This window comes from Pleurodeles waltl, chromosome 7 (genome assembly GCF_031143425.1).
Source record: "Pleurodeles waltl isolate 20211129_DDA chromosome 7, aPleWal1.hap1.20221129, whole genome shotgun sequence".
Taxonomy (NCBI): Eukaryota; Metazoa; Chordata; class Amphibia; order Caudata; family Salamandridae; genus Pleurodeles; species Pleurodeles waltl.
The window spans coordinates 1,067,885,796-1,067,904,422 of NC_090446.1; the positions used below are offsets into that span (position 1 = coordinate 1,067,885,796).

General features: G+C 46.1%; 1 protein-coding gene across 3 annotated transcripts in view; it reads right to left on the bottom strand.

Annotated features, from left to right (window-relative positions):
• Window positions 1-12,005: 12,005 nt before the first annotated feature.
• SCPEP1 (serine carboxypeptidase 1) overlaps window positions 12,006-18,627 on the bottom strand; it is a 196,165-nt gene continuing 189,543 nt past the window's right edge. For all 3 annotated transcript variants that reach the window (XM_069200008.1, XM_069200007.1, XM_069200006.1), the window contains exon 13: window positions 12,006-12,837. In XM_069200008.1, coding sequence (XP_069056109.1) covers window positions 12,772-12,837 — 66 coding nt within the window. In that variant the 3' untranslated portion in view covers window positions 12,006-12,771. The remainder of the gene's footprint in view (window positions 12,838-18,627) is intronic.

The window sequence follows — 18,627 nt, forward strand, 5'->3', positions numbered from 1 at the left end:
TTATGTTACCCTCCCTTACTCAGCCTCTTAATATAATACAGCAGTAAATGCAGGCTGCAAAAGGAGTATGTTACTTACCTTTTAAGCATCTATTTGTAATGTGCAGGGCTGCTGATTCACATGCTATGCACACTCCTACCATCTAGTGTTGGGCTCAGACTTTACAACTTGTTTTTCTGAAAGAAGCATTTTAATGCTTACATGATGTTGAGACTCTTTTTTTGAGAATGCGCATGTTCAACGGTTCAAATGTTAGATTGTTAATTTCATTTTTTCCCGCTGTAATGGCGAGTGAAGACAGTACTAGTGTATATACTGACAAATCAAGCATTATCTGTGTAAGACCAAAATATATGTTCCTGCTTGCTGCTTGTATATACAATGTATAATACATGAAATCTGATAACAATGTATGCCTAGCGGGTGGGTGCATGTGAATCTGAAACATTACACGGTATGATAAGAAGTTTACAAGGGAAGTAATATACTCCATTCATAGTGTTAGAAATGGGGTTTCTAGTTGGCTAGGGTATGCACCTCAGCCAGGCAGACCTTACCCACTCTAGTCAGGGCAAGGGAGTTACACGTCCAAGATAACCCCTGCTCACCCCCTTGGTAGCTTGGCACGAGCAGCCAGGCTTAACCTGGAGGCAACGTGTAAAGCGTTTGCACAACACATGTGACGCAATATCCCCACCACAAAGGAAACACAACACCAGATTATATGAAAATATACTGTATTGTACACAAGGCAATTATCAGACCAAACATCACATATCAGTACTATCCTGCTACCTTAGCAGTTGTCAGAACGTTACACATTAGTTACTCTGCAAATTAGTAGTCACACATAACACACAGGTTACTCAGTATTCTGCAACATAAGCAGTAGTCAGGAAACACGTTATTACATCACAGAACTTGTCATAAGAATGTCATAAAATGCCTATAGTAGGAAAATTAGAAAACATATGGCAAGTTATAAAAACATATTAGCAAGCATGTCCATAAAAGGAACATTTGCATACACATATGTAAAAACATCAAACGGAGGTAGGTAATATATGAATCAAACAAAAGTCTGTAGAGAGAACTTTGGATTGCAACTATATTGGTCCTTTAAACAGTACCTGGTTGGATGAAGGCACCTGCAGTGCCTAAAAGGCGAACAATGGGGCCCCCTGCGCTCCTATGCGCAAAACAGGGGCCTCCCTTATACTCTGGGGTCAGAGGAGGGCGACATGCACCTCCTCTCTTTTATAGACAGGCCCCTCCGGGGACCGCGATTATTGGGGGCCCCCTGTGCCTCAACCGGCCCTCACGAGGGGGGGCCAAAGCCAGCAAAAACAACTTAGGGCAGGAGGGGGGCACCACGCACCCCCTCCAGTTTAATGACAGGCCCCTCCCGGGACCCGGGATCTCTGGGGGCCCCCCCCAGGCCTCCACTGGCCCTTCCACCAAGGGGGGGGGGGGCCACAATAATGCCCGTTTTACCTAACAGCAGAAAAGGAGTGTCCTGCACCTAACGCAGAGGCCAGGGGGAAGGGGGCACTCCCCGCGCCTTCCCCTGGTCCTGCCGTGAAGCCACAAGAAGATCGGACCCCTCCTGGGGCCCGAGCAGACACTCACCTGCACCCGATGCGGTGCGCGAGTGTTCTTCCAGCTTCCCGGGCTTCTGCGGTGATCTTATTTAAAGGGGCACAATGCAGCAAGGAGCCTACCAGCTCCCAAGGCTCCATAAGTGCGCTGCAATCAGCGCTATGGCAGCCGCAACCACGGAGAAGCACCCCTCGTGAAGAAATGGATGCAGGGGTCAGGGGCCACAGCACCCTGCCCCTGGGGAGCAGAATCTTAAGACAAGGTCCTCAGGTGGAGGGCCCAGCTACAGGCCAGCACAAGGGAAAGGCAGCAAGTGGCAAGTCCTTCACAGTGACCAGGCAGGTCACAGGTCAGCACAGCAGCAGCAGTCCATGGCGGTTCCTGGTGAGTCCTTTCAGCCTTTGGTGTCCAGTTCCAAGATGATTCCAAGAGTCTCCAAATTGTGGGGAAAATTCCCCTGTACTTATAGTCAGTTCTTACAGTGTTTTACAATGGTAGGGAGAGGAGGTTCCAGCCAGTTACAACTGGTTCTGGGAGTGCCCCCTCTCTCCTTTCAGCACAGGCTCCAAATATCAGTGGGGGGTTAACGACCCTATTGTGTGAGGCCAGGGCACAGTCTTTACAAATGCAGGTGTGCCCCGCCTCTCCCTTCTCTCAGCCCAGGAAGACTATTCAGTATGCAGATGCACCTCTGTGACACCTCCACCCTCCCTGTGTACAGGCTGTCTGAAAAGTATGCACAAAGCCCCAACTGTCACTCTGCCCAGACGTGGATTGGAGTCAAGCTGCAAAACACCAGAGTCATAAGCACAGATAAATGAGCACTTTCTAGAAGTGGCATTTCTGTGTTAGTAATAAAAAATACACCCACACCAGTAAGCAGCATTTATTATCACCATCACAACCATACCAAACACGCCTACGCTACCCCTCATAAATCAGACAATCCCCCTTACACATAAGGCAGGGCATTTCTAATGCAATCCTATGAGAAGGCAGCACTCACAGCAGTGAGACACCAAGTTAGGCTGTTTGTCACCACTAGGACAGGCCATGCAATATGGCACATGTCCTGCCTTTCTACATACATGGCACCCTGCCCATAGGGCTAGCTACGGTGTACCTTAGGGGTGACTTACATGTAGTAAAAGGGGAGTTCTGGGCCTGGCAAGTAAATTTAGATGCCAGGTCCCTGCGGCAGAAAACTGCGCACACAGGCCCTGCGCTAGCAGGCCTGAGACAGGTTTTGAAAGTCTACTTCAGTGGGAGGCGCAAGCAGTGCTGCAGGCCCACTAGTAGTATTTAATTTACAGGCCCTGGGTATAGAGATACCACTGTACAAGGGACTTCTAGGTAAATTAAATATGCCAATTAGGTATAAGCCAATCATACCAACTTTAGATGCGAGAGCACCTGCACTTTAGCACTGGTCAGCAGTGATAAAGTGCTCAGAGTCCTAGAGCCAACAGCGAGAGGTCAGAAAAACCAGGAGGAAGGAGGCAAAAAGACTGGGGATGACCCTGCGTAAGGCAAAAAGTCCAACACATAGCATGTGTTGGCTGCAGATACACATGCTATACATAGACTGTAAAGCAGTTTTCCTCTTGCAGTGGCTCTAGGCATCAAATGGTGCAGATGTCTGAAACAGTGAGAATGTTGTCTTGCTTGGACATCCACACAATAGTGTTTAGTAAATGTGTGGATTCCTCCATGTAGCTGCTTTGATTTGCAAACATCAGCTAAAGGAATGTTACATAAATAAGCCATAGATGCAACTTTCTTTCTATTATAATGTGTGATTGAAACTGTTGATAAAGTTATTTTGGCTTGGATGTAACATATTTGAATACATTTGACTATGCATCTCACAGTTCCTGCTGTGGAAATTGCATTTTCTTTTCTAGGATTTGAGAAAGCAACAAATAATTGTTGAGTTTTCCTAAAAGGCCCTTTTAACGTCAAGTGTATGAAGTGCTCTGTCTGATAAAGTTTCTGGCTTTGGGGAAAAAGACAGGAAAATCCAGAGTCTGGTTTAGGTGAAAAGGGTAGAGGACCTTCCAGAAACTCAGGATTTCTCGGTAGTCGTACCTTATCATGAAAAACCTGAAAATAAGGTTCCTCTATTGTGACAGCATGCATTTCATCAACCCTTCTTAGAAAGGTGATCACTACGAGAAAATACGTTTTCCATGACAGAAATTGTAATGGGCAGGAATGCAATGGTTCAAAAGGTGTGTATATTATTCTTGTAAAAACAAAACTGAGAATCCATGAGGGTACCGGTGGTATACGTGGTGGGATTATTCTTTTTAACCCTACAAAAGCCTTAATGACTGGCAAATATGCCACAGTCGCGGTCATAGGGAAGTGTATGCTAGGTGTGAATTCTGTAAATGTAACAAGCAGCATACTACCTGTGGCACAAGGGTCTATATGCTGGTCTATGCAGTAATGGACAAACATGTCAAGTAATGTCCAGACACTCTGAAGGCAATCCCAAGTGTCCAAATTCTAAAACTTCAGGAGCCATACTGCAAGGTTTAGTTGTATTGGGTTGGGATGCCTGAACTTGCCTTTGCTGTGAGAAGGTGTGGGATGTTGGGGAGCCTCTTGTAAAGTGCTAGGGACAGCTCCAGCAGCGCCATGTACCAAGGTTGTCATGCCCAGGAAAGGGCTATGAGGATAATTTTGAAAGAAGTCTGTCTGAGGTTCTTGACAAGGAAAGGTATGAGTGGGAGTGGCGGAAAAACACAGGCAAATATCCCTGACCAAATCAACCAAAGCAGCATTGCCCATGGACTGTGGATGGTAGTACCTAGTGGCAACGTTTTGGCATTTTGCATCTTCTACAGTGGCACTAGCTTTAGGTCTGGTGTTCGTTATCGTTGGAAGTAGCGGTGGAGTGCTTTGGGGAGTGGAGTTCCCACTCGTGGGCTTGTTGCTGCATCCTGGTTAGCTGGTCTGCCGCTGACTTTTCCATACCCAGGAGATATTCCACCAAGAGGTGGTTAGCCCAGTAACAACTTGTTTTACGGTAACCGAGACAACTGTATTGAGTGCATTCCCCTCCCCCACCTTGTTTTTGGATGTAAGAGATTGCAGTCATGTTGTCCGTTCAGAAAAGAACAGTTCTCCAAGTTATATTAGTAAGGAAGGATATCCCCCATAGGCGCAGCCCAGCTGTGGGTGATGTATCTAGTCACTTGCGGGATTGTTCCAAAAATGGTCTGCCCTTAAGGAGATTGTCTGTGCTCCACCACTGTAATGACCGATGGGCTCTGGGGAAAAAGCTGATGGACTCTTTTTAATTGTCCCCCAATTGTGACAACTGAGATGCTAGACACTCCTGTAAGGGGGACATGTGCAGCCTGGCATGTGTACCGATTGCTATACAAGATGCCAACATGCCCAGGAAGCACATCACTGTTCTGACTGGCAGACGACGATGTAGCTGGAAAAACAGCAAATTGGTTCTGGCAATTGAGAACCCTCTCGGCATTGGGGGGTATGCTTTGGCTGAGAAGAATTGAGGATCAGTCCCAGCTAGAGCTGTATCTGCATAGGTTGTAAATGGGCATCTGTGGCATTGATCGTGAAACTCACATTAACAGGTTGATGGTAGTCTGTGTGTCCTGCAGGAATTTCTTTTTGCCGGGACTATCAGCCAACCGTCCTGATATGGTAAGACATGAATGTCGTCACTCCTCGAGTCTTCTGCCGTAACTGCTAGAAATTTGGTGAGCTCCTGTCACCCCAAATGGCAAAACTTTGAACTGGTAATGTCGTCTACTCACCACAAACCTGAGGTAACAATGATGTGCTGGATGAACTGGTTTATGAAAGTAGGCATCCTTCAGGGTAAGTGCCATCAAAGTCACCTTCCTTAAGTAGTGGAATCATACTGCAATGTCACCATGTGAAAATGTTCAAACAGAATGTAATGATTGAGGGACCGTGGGTCTAGTATCAGTTTCAGTATCCTGTCATTTGTGGGTATTAGGGAGTAGAGGGAATACACCCCTTTACCCTGGTGTCTTTTTGGAACAGGCTCTATGGAGACTATAATAAGAGTGCTTTTACTTCCTCTTTGAGAAGATGATGGTGGTGCGGTCTGAGGGTGTGTACGCGTGGTGGTATATTTGTGGGGGTGGATGTAAGTTCTAGACAGTACCCATGGGGAATGATGAATACTACCCACTGGTCCCGATGTTATCTCTGGCCAAAGGTGGTGGAACTGCTGCAGTCTTCCCCCAACCGCTGGGTGTTCGGGGGCAATGTGAGGAGACTCATGGTTTGGAGGTAGAAGTTCCCTTTCCAGCAGTTCTTCAGCATGGCCTTTTTGATTACCACCCTTTTATCCTCCTCTGTAGTACATTTTACCTCCCTGCTAGTGGTATGTCTGCTGCTGCTTTTGGTATGACTGGGTATCAGTGGTGGTGGTCTCTCCCGCCCCTCTGCCCTGATATCTACAAAAGGACTGCTGTAATGGTGGAGTGGACTGCAATGTCCCCATGGATTTAGCAGTCTCTGTATCCTAGTTGTGAGTGTTCCCCATCAAGGGCCAGATGTATGTAGAAATGGTTTTGTGACTCCATTGGACCACTGCCTGCTCTGAAAAAATATTTTTGGGACCCCTTCCCCTTTTGCGAATGAGTTAGCACCCACTTCACATGGGTGCTAACTGCGAATTGCTTTGCGACCGCGTTCGCAATCACAAAGCAATTCTGCATCGCAGTGCGACTCGCAAATAGGAAGGGGAACACCCTTTCCTATTTGCGAGTCGCATTCCCATTTTGCGAGTCGGTACCGACTCGCAAAATGAATATGTGCATCGCAATGCCCGTTTTGCATGGCACAAAAAGGTTCCTACATCTGGCCCCAAATGTGGTATTAAGCAGGTATTGTTGCACCTCTGGTTTGAAACCGGAAATCCTTAACCAAGCGTGCCTAATGTAGGAGAATTGAGGAATTAATTCCCTGCGCAGGGAGCATTGAGTTGTTGCATTGGAAATCTGCTGGCCTTCACTAATGAATTTCTTATTCTTCTGGCAGATATTGCAACAGCTCTTCCATGTCTTCCCATGTCACCCTGTTAAAGCGTGATAGCAAACTCACAAGTTCGCTATGCGCCAATGATTTTCATGTTCATCTGCCACCCACTTTCCTTCAGATTCTTTTGTTTACTTCCTTTATTAGGAAAGAGTGCATCCGCAGTAGTCTTCTACCCTGGTAGCCTTCTTCCTTGAAGTTATCACTACCAGGGAATCAGCTTTCGGGTGTCCCCTGATGTACAGTGGGCTGTTGGGGGAAGGCTTGTATTTACGTTCAATATGAGGCATTAGCACTCTGGTTTCACCGAGTTTTTGAAAATATCTGTTGAGGCGTTCAGCATTGACCCAATCGTTGGCAAGTAGTGAACAAAGCGGAATGGGAGGTGGGGACTGGAGGTAGTTGTAAGCATCGTGTATGAGGGTCTGGGGACTGTTTCTACTCGCGTCCCTTGGAGTGCCTTTCGTTCTGGGGCACGATCCTGTTGACGTACGTTCCTCATGGAATTCCACAGCCAGTGGCACAAGTTGTCCAGGGCCTATTCCCTGTGCTGGTCAGAGTGATTGGATGCGTCGTAGTGTGGACTACACAGAATGAGCTAAATAACCGCCGCATCAAAAACAGAGTTTTCTTGTTTGTGAACAGGCCGCAGGCAGTGCAGTCCTGTGCGTTGTACTCCACAGTCAAGCAGAGGTTGCAGATGACGTACTTCCTAAAGAGTCTCCCTTTTTCCCTCCCATTACACGCAGCCAAGCACTCTTGGCGGTAGGAAGGGATGTACGAAGTGCAACTGCCTTGACCGATGAAATGACGTAAGTCACTGGAGACAAATCGAGCGGCTGATGAAGTTGAGGCAGGGTTGTATACCCGTAACATGGAGTAGAAGCTGCTCTGAGCCCATATCGCACGCACAGTCCGCAAGGGCGCCGAAGTTGGTCAGAGCTCCGGTGCAATCTGTCCAAACACGATGGCGAAAAAAAAAAAGAAAATCTAGCTAACAATGGAATCGTTGAACATGCGTATTGTCGAAGAGGAAGAATCTCAATGTCAGGTCAGCAATAAAATAATTATTTGAGAAAAACAAGTTGCAAAGTCTGAGCCCAGAACTAGATGGCAGGAGTGTGCAGAGAATGTGTATCTGCAGCAAACACAAGCTATGAATAGTGTCTCAAGAACAAGTGGAGTCTGTGGCAGGCGATGGTCCTATTGAGAGGGTTACTTGTGCCTAAATAGGACTTCAGATCTCAGCAGGCTGCGGCTAGAGGCCTGCAGGCTCATAGAGATAGACTGAATAGTATTGCATGCTCTGTGCTTGGGGAGTTTGGGAGAAAGGGAACAATGCTGTGACATGGCAGCAGCAAGTCCGCCCATATTATCAGCATGTACAGCAGGAAGTGCACTTTCCTTCGCACCCACCACTGAGCTAAGGGGAATTTCTAGAGCTCCTGAATTTGAATTGAAGTTCAACATTTTTGCTGAACTTGGCAATCTTTTTCATGTTTGGGCACACCACTGCCTTAATTATGTCCATATAAGACAGTCATTTTTGCATATGAGGGCACACTGATGGCTACAATGACAACCTCAAAACTTGAAATTTAGCAAGCAGTTCTGCTTTTGGAAGAGGTGGGGCAGCTGCACCTGGCATCAATGGCGAGATCAAGCTGTTCACGACCACCCCCACCACACATGCTCCGCAGGTGTTTCTGCTGCACTTTTTGCATGTGGATCGACCGACAGGCGTGGTAGAAGCGCAGGCAAACCAGAGCTGATGGTTGGGGGGGCTGCTTCTGGTGCTCATCGGAAAAACAGCGGCGCAGTCCGACGGCGGACTGCTTTTGGACAAGGAGTGCTGGAGCAGCCAGTGTCCAGCCAGAAGAAGGTAGTCGAGCAGAACTAATCAGCCCTGGTGCAGGCTGCGGCTAGGGCACAAATTCGGAAACATCAAGCAGTAAGTCTGTTGGGTGGCCCCTGGTGGGTAACCCCCATTGGGGCAGAGGGGCTGAGGAATTTGGGTGCAGCAGTGGGGGGCAGGGAAAAAAGCTCCCCATGTTGGCCTTCTGAAATTTTAACAAGAGTACCTGTTATAGGTACCCGTGCAAGTTTTGCCATGACTGTTCCACAAAGCACTGCATGATGCAGTGCACAGCAGGGGGTGCAATCTGCCCCCGGCAGGACGGGGCAAAAAGGATGGCTAAGGAGTGGCAGCAACGGGTGGGCACTCAGGTTAAAGTGCAGTTTATGTTACTGTTAATGAAGTGCTATCCTGACGGTGCAACAGCGGCTTTCTTATGGGAGGGTTTTCTTCTTGGTTTTCGCATACCTTCCCATGGTCCCTAAATGGGTGGACATGCTGACATTTTAAAGTACTGCGAAGAGATGGAGGAGCTAGTGTGGGAGAAGCTGTGTAAAGAACTGAGTCAAGGTAGGAAGGCTGGGCCATTTCTGATTCCTTCACAGAGGAACTGGATAGTGTCCACGCTAGGGGTGCTGCCAAAGGAAACTCCGGTAAGGTTCAGGCTGATACACCATCTGTCATGGCCTGAAATGCGTTCTGTGAATGATTTCATCACCCAGGTGGAGTGTTCAGTGTCATATCGAAGAACAGGCACAGCCATTGAGTTAAGGCAGACATGCGGGCCCCTGTTGAACTAGCAAGACTGATATTAAATCGACTTTTTGCCTTCTGCCAGTACACGCAGATGATTTCCACTTGTTCAAAATATGGTTTCAGGGTGGAGAATTTGTTGGCAAGTGTGTGCCTATTGGACGTTCAGTTGTGCATTGCTTGAAAAATTTAGCACCTTCCTGGAATGGGTGTTTGCACAGTAGCAGCATCAGATCAGGTTCTTCATTACTTGCATCATTTCGTGTTAGTGGGGAGAGCAGGAGCAATGAGAGAATGTGTCGGTGTTCATTGCAAACCAGCAGCTGAAACAACATTTTTGGTGACTGAATTGGACTCTGCAGTGGTGGTGCTGAGGCTTCCAAGTGATACATTTGATACAGAGAGGGAAGAATGAGCAGCAACTGGCGCAAGAGGTGTTGTGTCACTTGAAGTTTACACGTAGGGTGGAGGCCCTAGATCATTCTTTTTGCAGAAGCATTGCCTATGCGATGCAGGTAACTGTAAAGTGACCTTACAGGATCAGTTTTGTCCAGGAGGGTGAAGGATGACTTGTTGGTTTAGAAGCATTTTTGGTGGATGGCCATGTGGTTGGGTAGCGAGGGGATTTAGAGTATTCTGGGGGGGCGTTTACTAATGGAGATCTGGTCCATAGGGCCAAAGTACTGCTGTTTTGGATTTTTTCTATTGCTGTGGGCAGTGCATTTGTGTGGTGAGGAATAGGAAAGTGACGTCTGTGTCTGGCAACACAGCAGTGGTGCAGGTGATGAACAGGACTGCTTCTGATGCTTGGGTGTTGAAGGTTCTGAAAGAAACTATCTTGCTGTACTTCGTGAAGAACATCCTGTATCAAGCTAAGCACATTGTGGATCTGAATAACGTAGTGGCTGATCCAGTCTCAATCACAGTGGGACATGTTCTGTGGTTTGGGTCAGAGTGCGAAAAAGGAAGGTCTCCGTGTCCCATAATACTTGTGGGACATCAGGCTGCCAAAGCACATATACTAGTGGAATATTCACTAGCAGATTCCACAAGGAAGATGTACAGGCCAGGCTAGAGGGAGTTCATAGCTTTGGATGCGAGATGGCAAGGCAGTGACAGAGCGGTGTTAAGGTTGAGATGTGAAGACATGCTGGAATTAATTCTGGGTCAAATACAGAAGGGCTCATCTGTGATTACCATGGGGGGCAAGGTGGGATGCGGTGCATGCTATAGGAAGATTATGATGGAGGTATGACCCATGTGGAGGAGATCTCACGGTGTTTGCTAGCTGATCCTGAGTGCACTGCAATATGGCCAGGGAAAGGTGTCTAATTTCGATTGAGTTCCTGGGGGCACTAGAAGAGTAGGCGAGAGTGACGTGGAATTCTGCCTGGGAAGCGCACCTCTTTTATGAGCAATTAATTTTGATGTTCTTCGGTGCCTCACTGGTTTCACAGTTGGTAGATGGGAAAGGAAGTTTGGGGTTGGTGTTGGCCAACCTTTGTGCATACAAAGAGTTTCGAAGTGCGTATGAGGAGGTCTAAGACTGATCAGAAGGGTAAGGGTGTAGTAAGGGTGTAGTGGTGCACATACATCATTCGGGTGAGGCGTGGGTTTGCCCTTGGTTACAGTTGTGGGCCTTTTTGGAGTTGAATTGAGGGATTTTCTTACACATAATGGTTTTGCGTTAAGCTTGGGGCATGTACTGGGAGTGTTGAAAAGCTGCTTATGGTCTTCGGGCTTGCTGGACAAAGCCAATCTTTTCGGATAGGGGCCGTGACAGAGCGTTTTCAGTTAGAGAAGGAGGAAAAACCTGCTGAAGGGTTTGGATAGGTGGGGAAGCAGTTGTGTGTGGAGGTATGTTCAGCAAGAAATGAATTAACACGATATTTGCTTTATTGGTTTGGCCTTGGTGGGTTGCGTTGGAGTAACTGGTGTCAGCGTTGTTGGAGTACAGGCAAAGTGGGACAAGCCCAGTGTTTTAATTATTCCTCTATCGCAGAATGTATGGGTACTAGGAGGGTGTGGAGGGGCACACAGCAGCTGGCTGTAATAAATAAAACCAAGAAGGAGCTGAATATAGGGGTGACTGGTTTGTGCAAGGTGAGAGCGCTGTGGGTGATAGCACATAAAAGCATTATTTATTTAGGTTCAGCATTTGTTCAGGCATGACGGGGTGCGCTTAATACACAGACCTATAATTTGTTTTCATTCCACTAGACTTCATACAAAAAAATAACTTGGAATCTGACATGTTTGGCTAATGAGCCATAATATTCAAATTATACTGTGCACTACTTAATCTGTCCCATACGCATACTTTCAACAATACATGAATTTATGCTACGTAGTATAATACTGTGAACTGTTTATGTTCTAGTTTATACATTCTAAAAAAACAATGAACCTGCTGTGTTTCTCTTTCGTTAGTGCTATGCTGTGGCTATCAGACTAAAGCAATCCATAAACAATGAAATTATAAATATGTCACGCAAATTCTTAGTAACAAGACAGTCAGAAGAACCATTATCACACCTATATCACTCATTATACTGTAAGTCTGGAGACCTCATACTTTTAACAGCATGACCGTGACGATCTTCGATACTCTGCCCTTGCCACATGAAGCTAGGACGGTGTTGTGTTACTGTAGTATTGAAGAGGTGCTCAACAAACCAGAAATGTACGAGAAGTTGAAATACACAGGCTTTAAACACAATAGGGATAGTAAATAAAACTACAAAGAAGGTGAATTTGATAAAGTAAGTTTTATTGAGTGGATATTTGATCAAACCAGCCTTAGTAGAAAACGTACCTCATTTAAAAATAAATGTACAGTTTGTTTATGTAATAGTGCGCTTTACAAGAGTAACGATTGATTGATACATTACTAAAAAAAAACATCGACTTGTTCTTTTAGTAAAAAAAACTTGTTAGCTCCATATAACTGTGCAAATAGTCAAGAGGACAGTTATTCATGGATCAACACAAATGCATCCTCCGGAAGAGAGAACTTGATGTAGCAGATTGAACATCTAAAATCCACACTCAACATTAGCACTGAAAAAAAGTACCATAATTTGCACAAAGTAAAACATGATTGTCCCTTCTCCTTGCACAAAAATAAGAAATTATGGTCCTTTCTGAAGATCCCAAGATTACCACACGATATTAGAGCTGCAATATTCGAAACTCAATGCCCAACCGCTATGTGTAAGATTTGAGGTAATTCTGTTTCCCAGACTAGGGTCCCAGTGTATTCATGGATTTGCAAAACTGCCTCACTACAGATAAAAGCAAGACTACAAACACCAGGATACATGGGAAGCAAATATGAAAAACATGAGTGGTCAGAGCCTCAAGCTTCTATATTCAGAGCAAGGTCTGTTAAACAGAGAAGCCATTCCCGCTGGCTACCTGCCAATACTATAGTTTAACATGGAGGTAATTCCACTCGGTACTCGACTGCCATGTGTAGATTCAACTTGGTGTTTACTGCACCTTCAATTTTCCCATCACTTTTCTTGATTGGTCACCATCCTGAGCATTTTCAATGCCATGTCAGCCTGATCAGAGGGAACCTGTTGAAAGAAAGGTTACTTAAAAATGGATGCCACAAGATATGCCTTTAATACTGACAACAGTCGTGAAGGGTTATTTTATCAAGGAGATGCAAGAGAGAACATGGAAAGAAAGATTGTTAATGAATTTAATCGATCCAACACAATTCCTAATGGAATAATATGTCTCAAATCAGTGAAAGTACAGCCCAATTGAGGGAAGAGAGACAGGTTTATGCGTGGAGCCATAATGAAAAGCAGTTCAAGTGGTTCAAGACTGTCAAGGGAAATCAAGTAGGCAGACAACTGGGCAAGATAAATAAAATGTCAAGAGCAAGCACACAGAAGCAAGAGGTTACTGGGGAGCCAATATAAAAGGTAAAACTGTAGCTCACCCTATATGTAGTGGGTGTGTCTTAAGTCCTCACTTACCTTTGATGTTCTGGGTAATCAGGAGTAAGGGTGCACACATACAGCAGCAGTTCTTACCTGTTATGGTTAAGCATGCCACCAAATGACAACTGATGTGACCGATACTGGTATGTAAGAGAATAACCACCGCTTAAAGAGACATTTGAATTTAACAGTTTTTCTTGCATGGGTGTGTTGTAACAATATGATACACTACTACTATGTGGACTAAGATCCTCACCCCACATTGGTTTTGAAATGTAAAGGAAATTGCACTTCCATAGTTATTACAGAGTAGAACATAAGAGCAGCTCAATACAAGGTAAATATGTTGGTTGGAAATTCTAGGCTTTTGTTCTAAATATCCTTAAGGGCAAATCTGCAATAAATTTTATGTTTGATACCGCCAACAGCAATTCTTTAAAGTCTGTGTTAATGGGGACGCTGCAATCCTAAAATAGGCGTACACTCAACTGGCGCATATAATTTACTTGTAAGTTCCTAGTAAAGTTGTATTATGTGTACCCAGGGCCTCTAAATGAAATGCTACTAGTGGGCCTGCAGGACTTATTGTGCCACCCAATTTAAGAATCCCTTTAAAACATGTCTGTAGCCTGTGTGTGCAATTTTAAACTGCCATTTCGACCTGGCAAAATACAACCTTTGCCATGCCTAAACCTTCCTATTTAATGCATATGTCACCCTATGATAGGCCCTAAGCAGCCCACAGGGCAGGGTGCATTGTATTTAAAGAGTTGGGCATGTGTTGCATTGCATTGCCAACCTCTCCTACAGGATAACAATGGGTTACCTTATTACATTTATTAAGTGTTAACTTTGGTCTGACAGCAGGTAGTAATGTCCTGTTTGGTGTCTGAGGAATTGCAATTTTCAACCCTTTTTAATAGTAAAGTCTGATTTCAAGTCAGAATTCTGAAAATGCCACTTTTAGAAAGTTAACATTTTCTTGTCCTAACCACATGGTGCCTGCAGCCTGTTTCCTGGGTCACATGACTAGGTGTAGCTGGCAGTTGGCCTTGGAATAGTTCTCCAAGACAGCCACACAATAGAGGGTCTGGGTGTTGGCAGGATGGACCATCCTTACTTAGTGAGGGGGCGGAGCCATCACCGGTCACATTTACACTTCAAAAACACTGCCTCAGTTCACACACAAAGGACTTTACACTAGCCTACTGCGTGAGCAAACAGTCTGGGACCAGGGCAGGAAATTCCAGACACTTCTGTAAGGGGAAGACTCAGACGTTTCCTCCGCTACGAAGTGGGCACCAGGTATAACAACAGGACCCTTGGATTTCACTCCTGGACAATACAGGAGTGCCCTGCTACCAGAGGACTGCCCTGCGGCTTGAGGCCTGTCTGAGGAGGAAGACTGGACCTCCTCCCTTTATCCCAGGCTGAGTGACTCCCAGGCCTTTGTAGCTGGCCTCCTGTAGGGAGCTACATAGACACAATACGCTCCAGAGGCCTCTCAGCAACTGCCCAGCTGACCTGCTGCACTAGACCTTTAAATGGACCTGCCTGAGGTCTGCTGGCCTCTGCTGGAGTGAGTTCCTGATCCCCAAGTGATGCCTTTCAGGTTACAGACCCTTGATGTGGCATCAGTTTAGCTCCTCCTAGAAGAAAAGAAAAACCCTCAAGTTTTCGGATCCTGTCATCTGTGCCAACCACCTCTGGTGAACCGGACTGTGTGCCCTACAATGACAACCTGCAATGTGAGATCTGCACTTTGCGCTACAGCATTGACAGCCCACGGTGAGCACCAATGCAAAGCTCCAGCAATGACCATCTGCGACGCCTGGCAGGATCTTCACGCTATAACGATGACCATCTGTGACGCCTGGCAGGATCTTCACGCTATAACGATGACCATCCGCGACGCCTGGCTTTCACTTTACACTACAGCGACAACCATCTGCAACGCTCTCTCTGCTCCTTGCGGCCCCTCCACCACAAACTAAACTTTTCAAGCTGGACTCTAGAAGATAACTTTTTCAGCTCGACTAACCTGGTCTGTATATTAGGCCCACACGTCATCAGTGTCAGTCTGAACTTGTGCCTTTCACCTGATCTTGCATGACCAGATAACCGTGAGTGGTGCTTTGTGCTTTTAGGTGCTATACTTACTTTATACCTTTGAAATTGCATATCTCCAGATCTACTCTCTGGATTTGTGTCATTTCAGTGTCAATTAATTTAATACATTTTACTAAATTTTTCTAAATCAGAGTGCAACTTTTTTTGTGTTGAGTTTAACGTTTGAGTGGGCTGCACAAATACTTAACACATTACCTCTAAGGTAAGCCTGTCTGCTTATATTAAAACAACCAGAGGGTTAAGCACAAGATAATTAAGTGACTTTTTTGTAGGTTTACGCTGACAAGGATGGCAGCTATTGTTTGAGCAGGGTTTCACCCTTCTCACCTAACAACCCTTTTTCTCACAATCCACATTTACCCCTTCCTGGGCTAGTGAACAACATATTTCCAGAGACCCAGGCCAGACAGCATTGTTCCAAAAGTGAAGCAGTTTTTTTCAATGATACCTTATTTTGTAAGGTTAATTTACAAACCGGTTATAACGATCCAATGTCCAAGGGCAACATTTCTATAGAGTCGAAGGTGCATCCAAATTGAAATGTACATTACTTGGTGCGGACTACAAACCTAACCTGTGAATGCCTAAATCACAAATCATTTTTTCCCATCGAAGGAGGTACATATTATATATTACTGTGAACAGTGCAGAGTACTGTCGACATAGCAAATATAACCAATTGAGATGATGGTCCTCTGAAGGGCAAATTTATATCTCAAACTAGAGTTTATTAAGGAGGAGAGTAAGATACATGTTCACCAAAGTCACCTACTACCTCTCCCTGAAGGTCTGTAAAGAAACACTGGCAGTGATCAGTGAGGTATTCATAATGAGCCTCTATTGGCTCAAAAACAAGAGGAGTAGTTGCCAAAGATTTAAAGAGCGAAGATACAAGGGTTCAACCGATGGACTGATTTATTACATTTAATGCCCACACAAGTCAACGGTTTCATGGTGTGGGTCTTATAGGTATGGATTATTCATCTGGCCCAGAGACAGCTTTAGCCAGCCTCGTATTTTCATAATAAAAATATATACATAAAAAGGGGCTTCACCCACTACAGCATATAGAACAGGGTAACAGGTCAGTAAACTTCACCCACTGGCTCTCTTGTGCTGTGGTGGCATTTTGCCTGCTCAAATGTACCAGCTATCTGAAAGAGTACACTTCATTTCTCAGGTGGTGTGCCAATCTGCTGGATCTCTCCATTATTTTTTAATATGTGAATGTTTTTGTCTTGAATATTTGAAAAAGAATGAAATACATTTTGAAAAATGCAGACTTGCCTAAGCAGAACACATTGGCTTTGCACAAACAGTACCTTGAAAATGCAGGGCGTCGTGATCCTTGAGATGAGATCCAGAGTGCGGCGTCGGTTCCAGAGGTCAATGTGGGGGTCATTGGGCCCTTGAAGTCACATGCATTGCAAATCGAACTCCGGGCTGATGACGAAGTCAGGAGTGCAGGCATGGATGGCATAGGAGCTGCGAAGCAAAGTGGGACGATACGACGTGTGATGCCCAAAGGTCACGGTGCAGGCAGCGGCTCGGTGATGGCATCCTGTGGCGTCGGTGAGACCAGAGCTGCGGTGTGAAGCAGCGCGGTGCGACGTCTCCAGGTACATTCAGCGGCATTGTCCTTACTGAAGTGCTGTCGTCGGTAGGCCCAAGGCGGTGGCGCAGCAGTGGGTGGGCTCTGTGCGGCGCCCATAGGATGACAACACTGGAGTTGATGGCGCTAGCGTCAGTGGACAAAGGCTGCAGTGTGGGAGGGGACGGTGCTCTGTGTACCTCACGAGCGGTGTCCTCAGCCCACTCTGCAGGCAGTAGCATCGGTGTCAGTGTGGAGCGTCGTCGTCGGGGATGCCCTGGCTGCAGTGCGAGCAAGGCGATGCGGAGTGCTGGGCCCACAGGTCACACTGCAAGTAGCAGCTCAGTGATGGCATCAGGTGGCGTCGTTGGTAAGAACAGGGTTGCGGTGTGACGTGGGGCACAGCTCCGAGTGGCTTCGTCAGGTCACGGGGCAGGCAGCAGCATCGTTGACTGCGTCGCAATGGATTATTTTCTGCTACAGCACAAAACACACAGTTCCCAGTGCTGTAGGCAGATGAAGCTGAAGTCTTTGATATCCTCGAGACTTCCAACAGGAGGCAAGCTCTACTCCAAGCTCTTGGAGAACCTCACAAGCAGGATACACAGCAAAGTCCAGCCTTTGTCCTCTTTAAGGCAGAAGCAGCAACTGCAGCCCAAACCAGCAAAGCACACACAGCAAAGGGGCAGTACTCCTCCTCCAGCGCTTCTCCATGGCAGAGGTTCCTCCTGATCAAGAAGTGTTAAAAAAAAAATAAAAGTCTGGGGTTTTGGGTCCACTACTTATACCCCTTTCTTCCTTTGAAGTAGGCAAACTTCAAAGAAGTGTCTGTTGTTGTCAAGATCCTATCTTGCCCACACCTGGCCCCAGACACACACCCGGGGGTCGGAGACTGCATTGTGTGAGGGCAGGCGCAGCCCTTTCAGGTGTAAGTGACCACTCCTCTCTCCACTCTAGACCAGGTGGCCCATCAGGATATGCAGGCTACAACCCAGCTCCTTTTGTGTCACTGTCTAGAGGGAATTCACAACAGCCAAACTGTCAGTCTAACCCAGACGTGGATTACACAAGCAGGCAGAAGCACAGAATGGTTTAAGCAAGAAAATGCCCACTTTCTAAAAGCAGCATTTTCAAACAGAATTTAAAAGCTAACTTTACAAAAAGATGTATTCTATCTGTCTATCTATCTGCTCTCAAAGGGAAACTACCCTTTAAGGATATTTAAAGGCAGCACCCATGTTAATCTATGAGAGAGATAAGCCTTGCAACAGTGAAAACCAGATTTGGCAGTATTTCACTGATAGGACATGCAAAACATATCAGTACATCTCCCACCGTTAACATATACTGGACCCTGCCCTTGGGGTTACCGCGGGCCTTAGGGGTGCCTTACATGTACAAGAAAGGCCCACTTGCCAGGTGGAACTGGCAATGCAAGACTGCACACACAGACACTGCAGTGGCAGGCCTGAGACATGCTTACAGGGCTACGTATGTGGGTGGCACAATCAGTGCTGCAGGCCCACTAGTAGTATTTGAGTTACAGGACCTGGGCACACATAGTGCCCTTTACTAGTGGCTTACCAGTAAACCAAATATGCCAATCGTGGATAAGCCAATCACCAATACAATTTACATAGGGAGTACTTGCACTTTAGCACTGATCAACACGATGATCAACTGTGTCAAAGGCC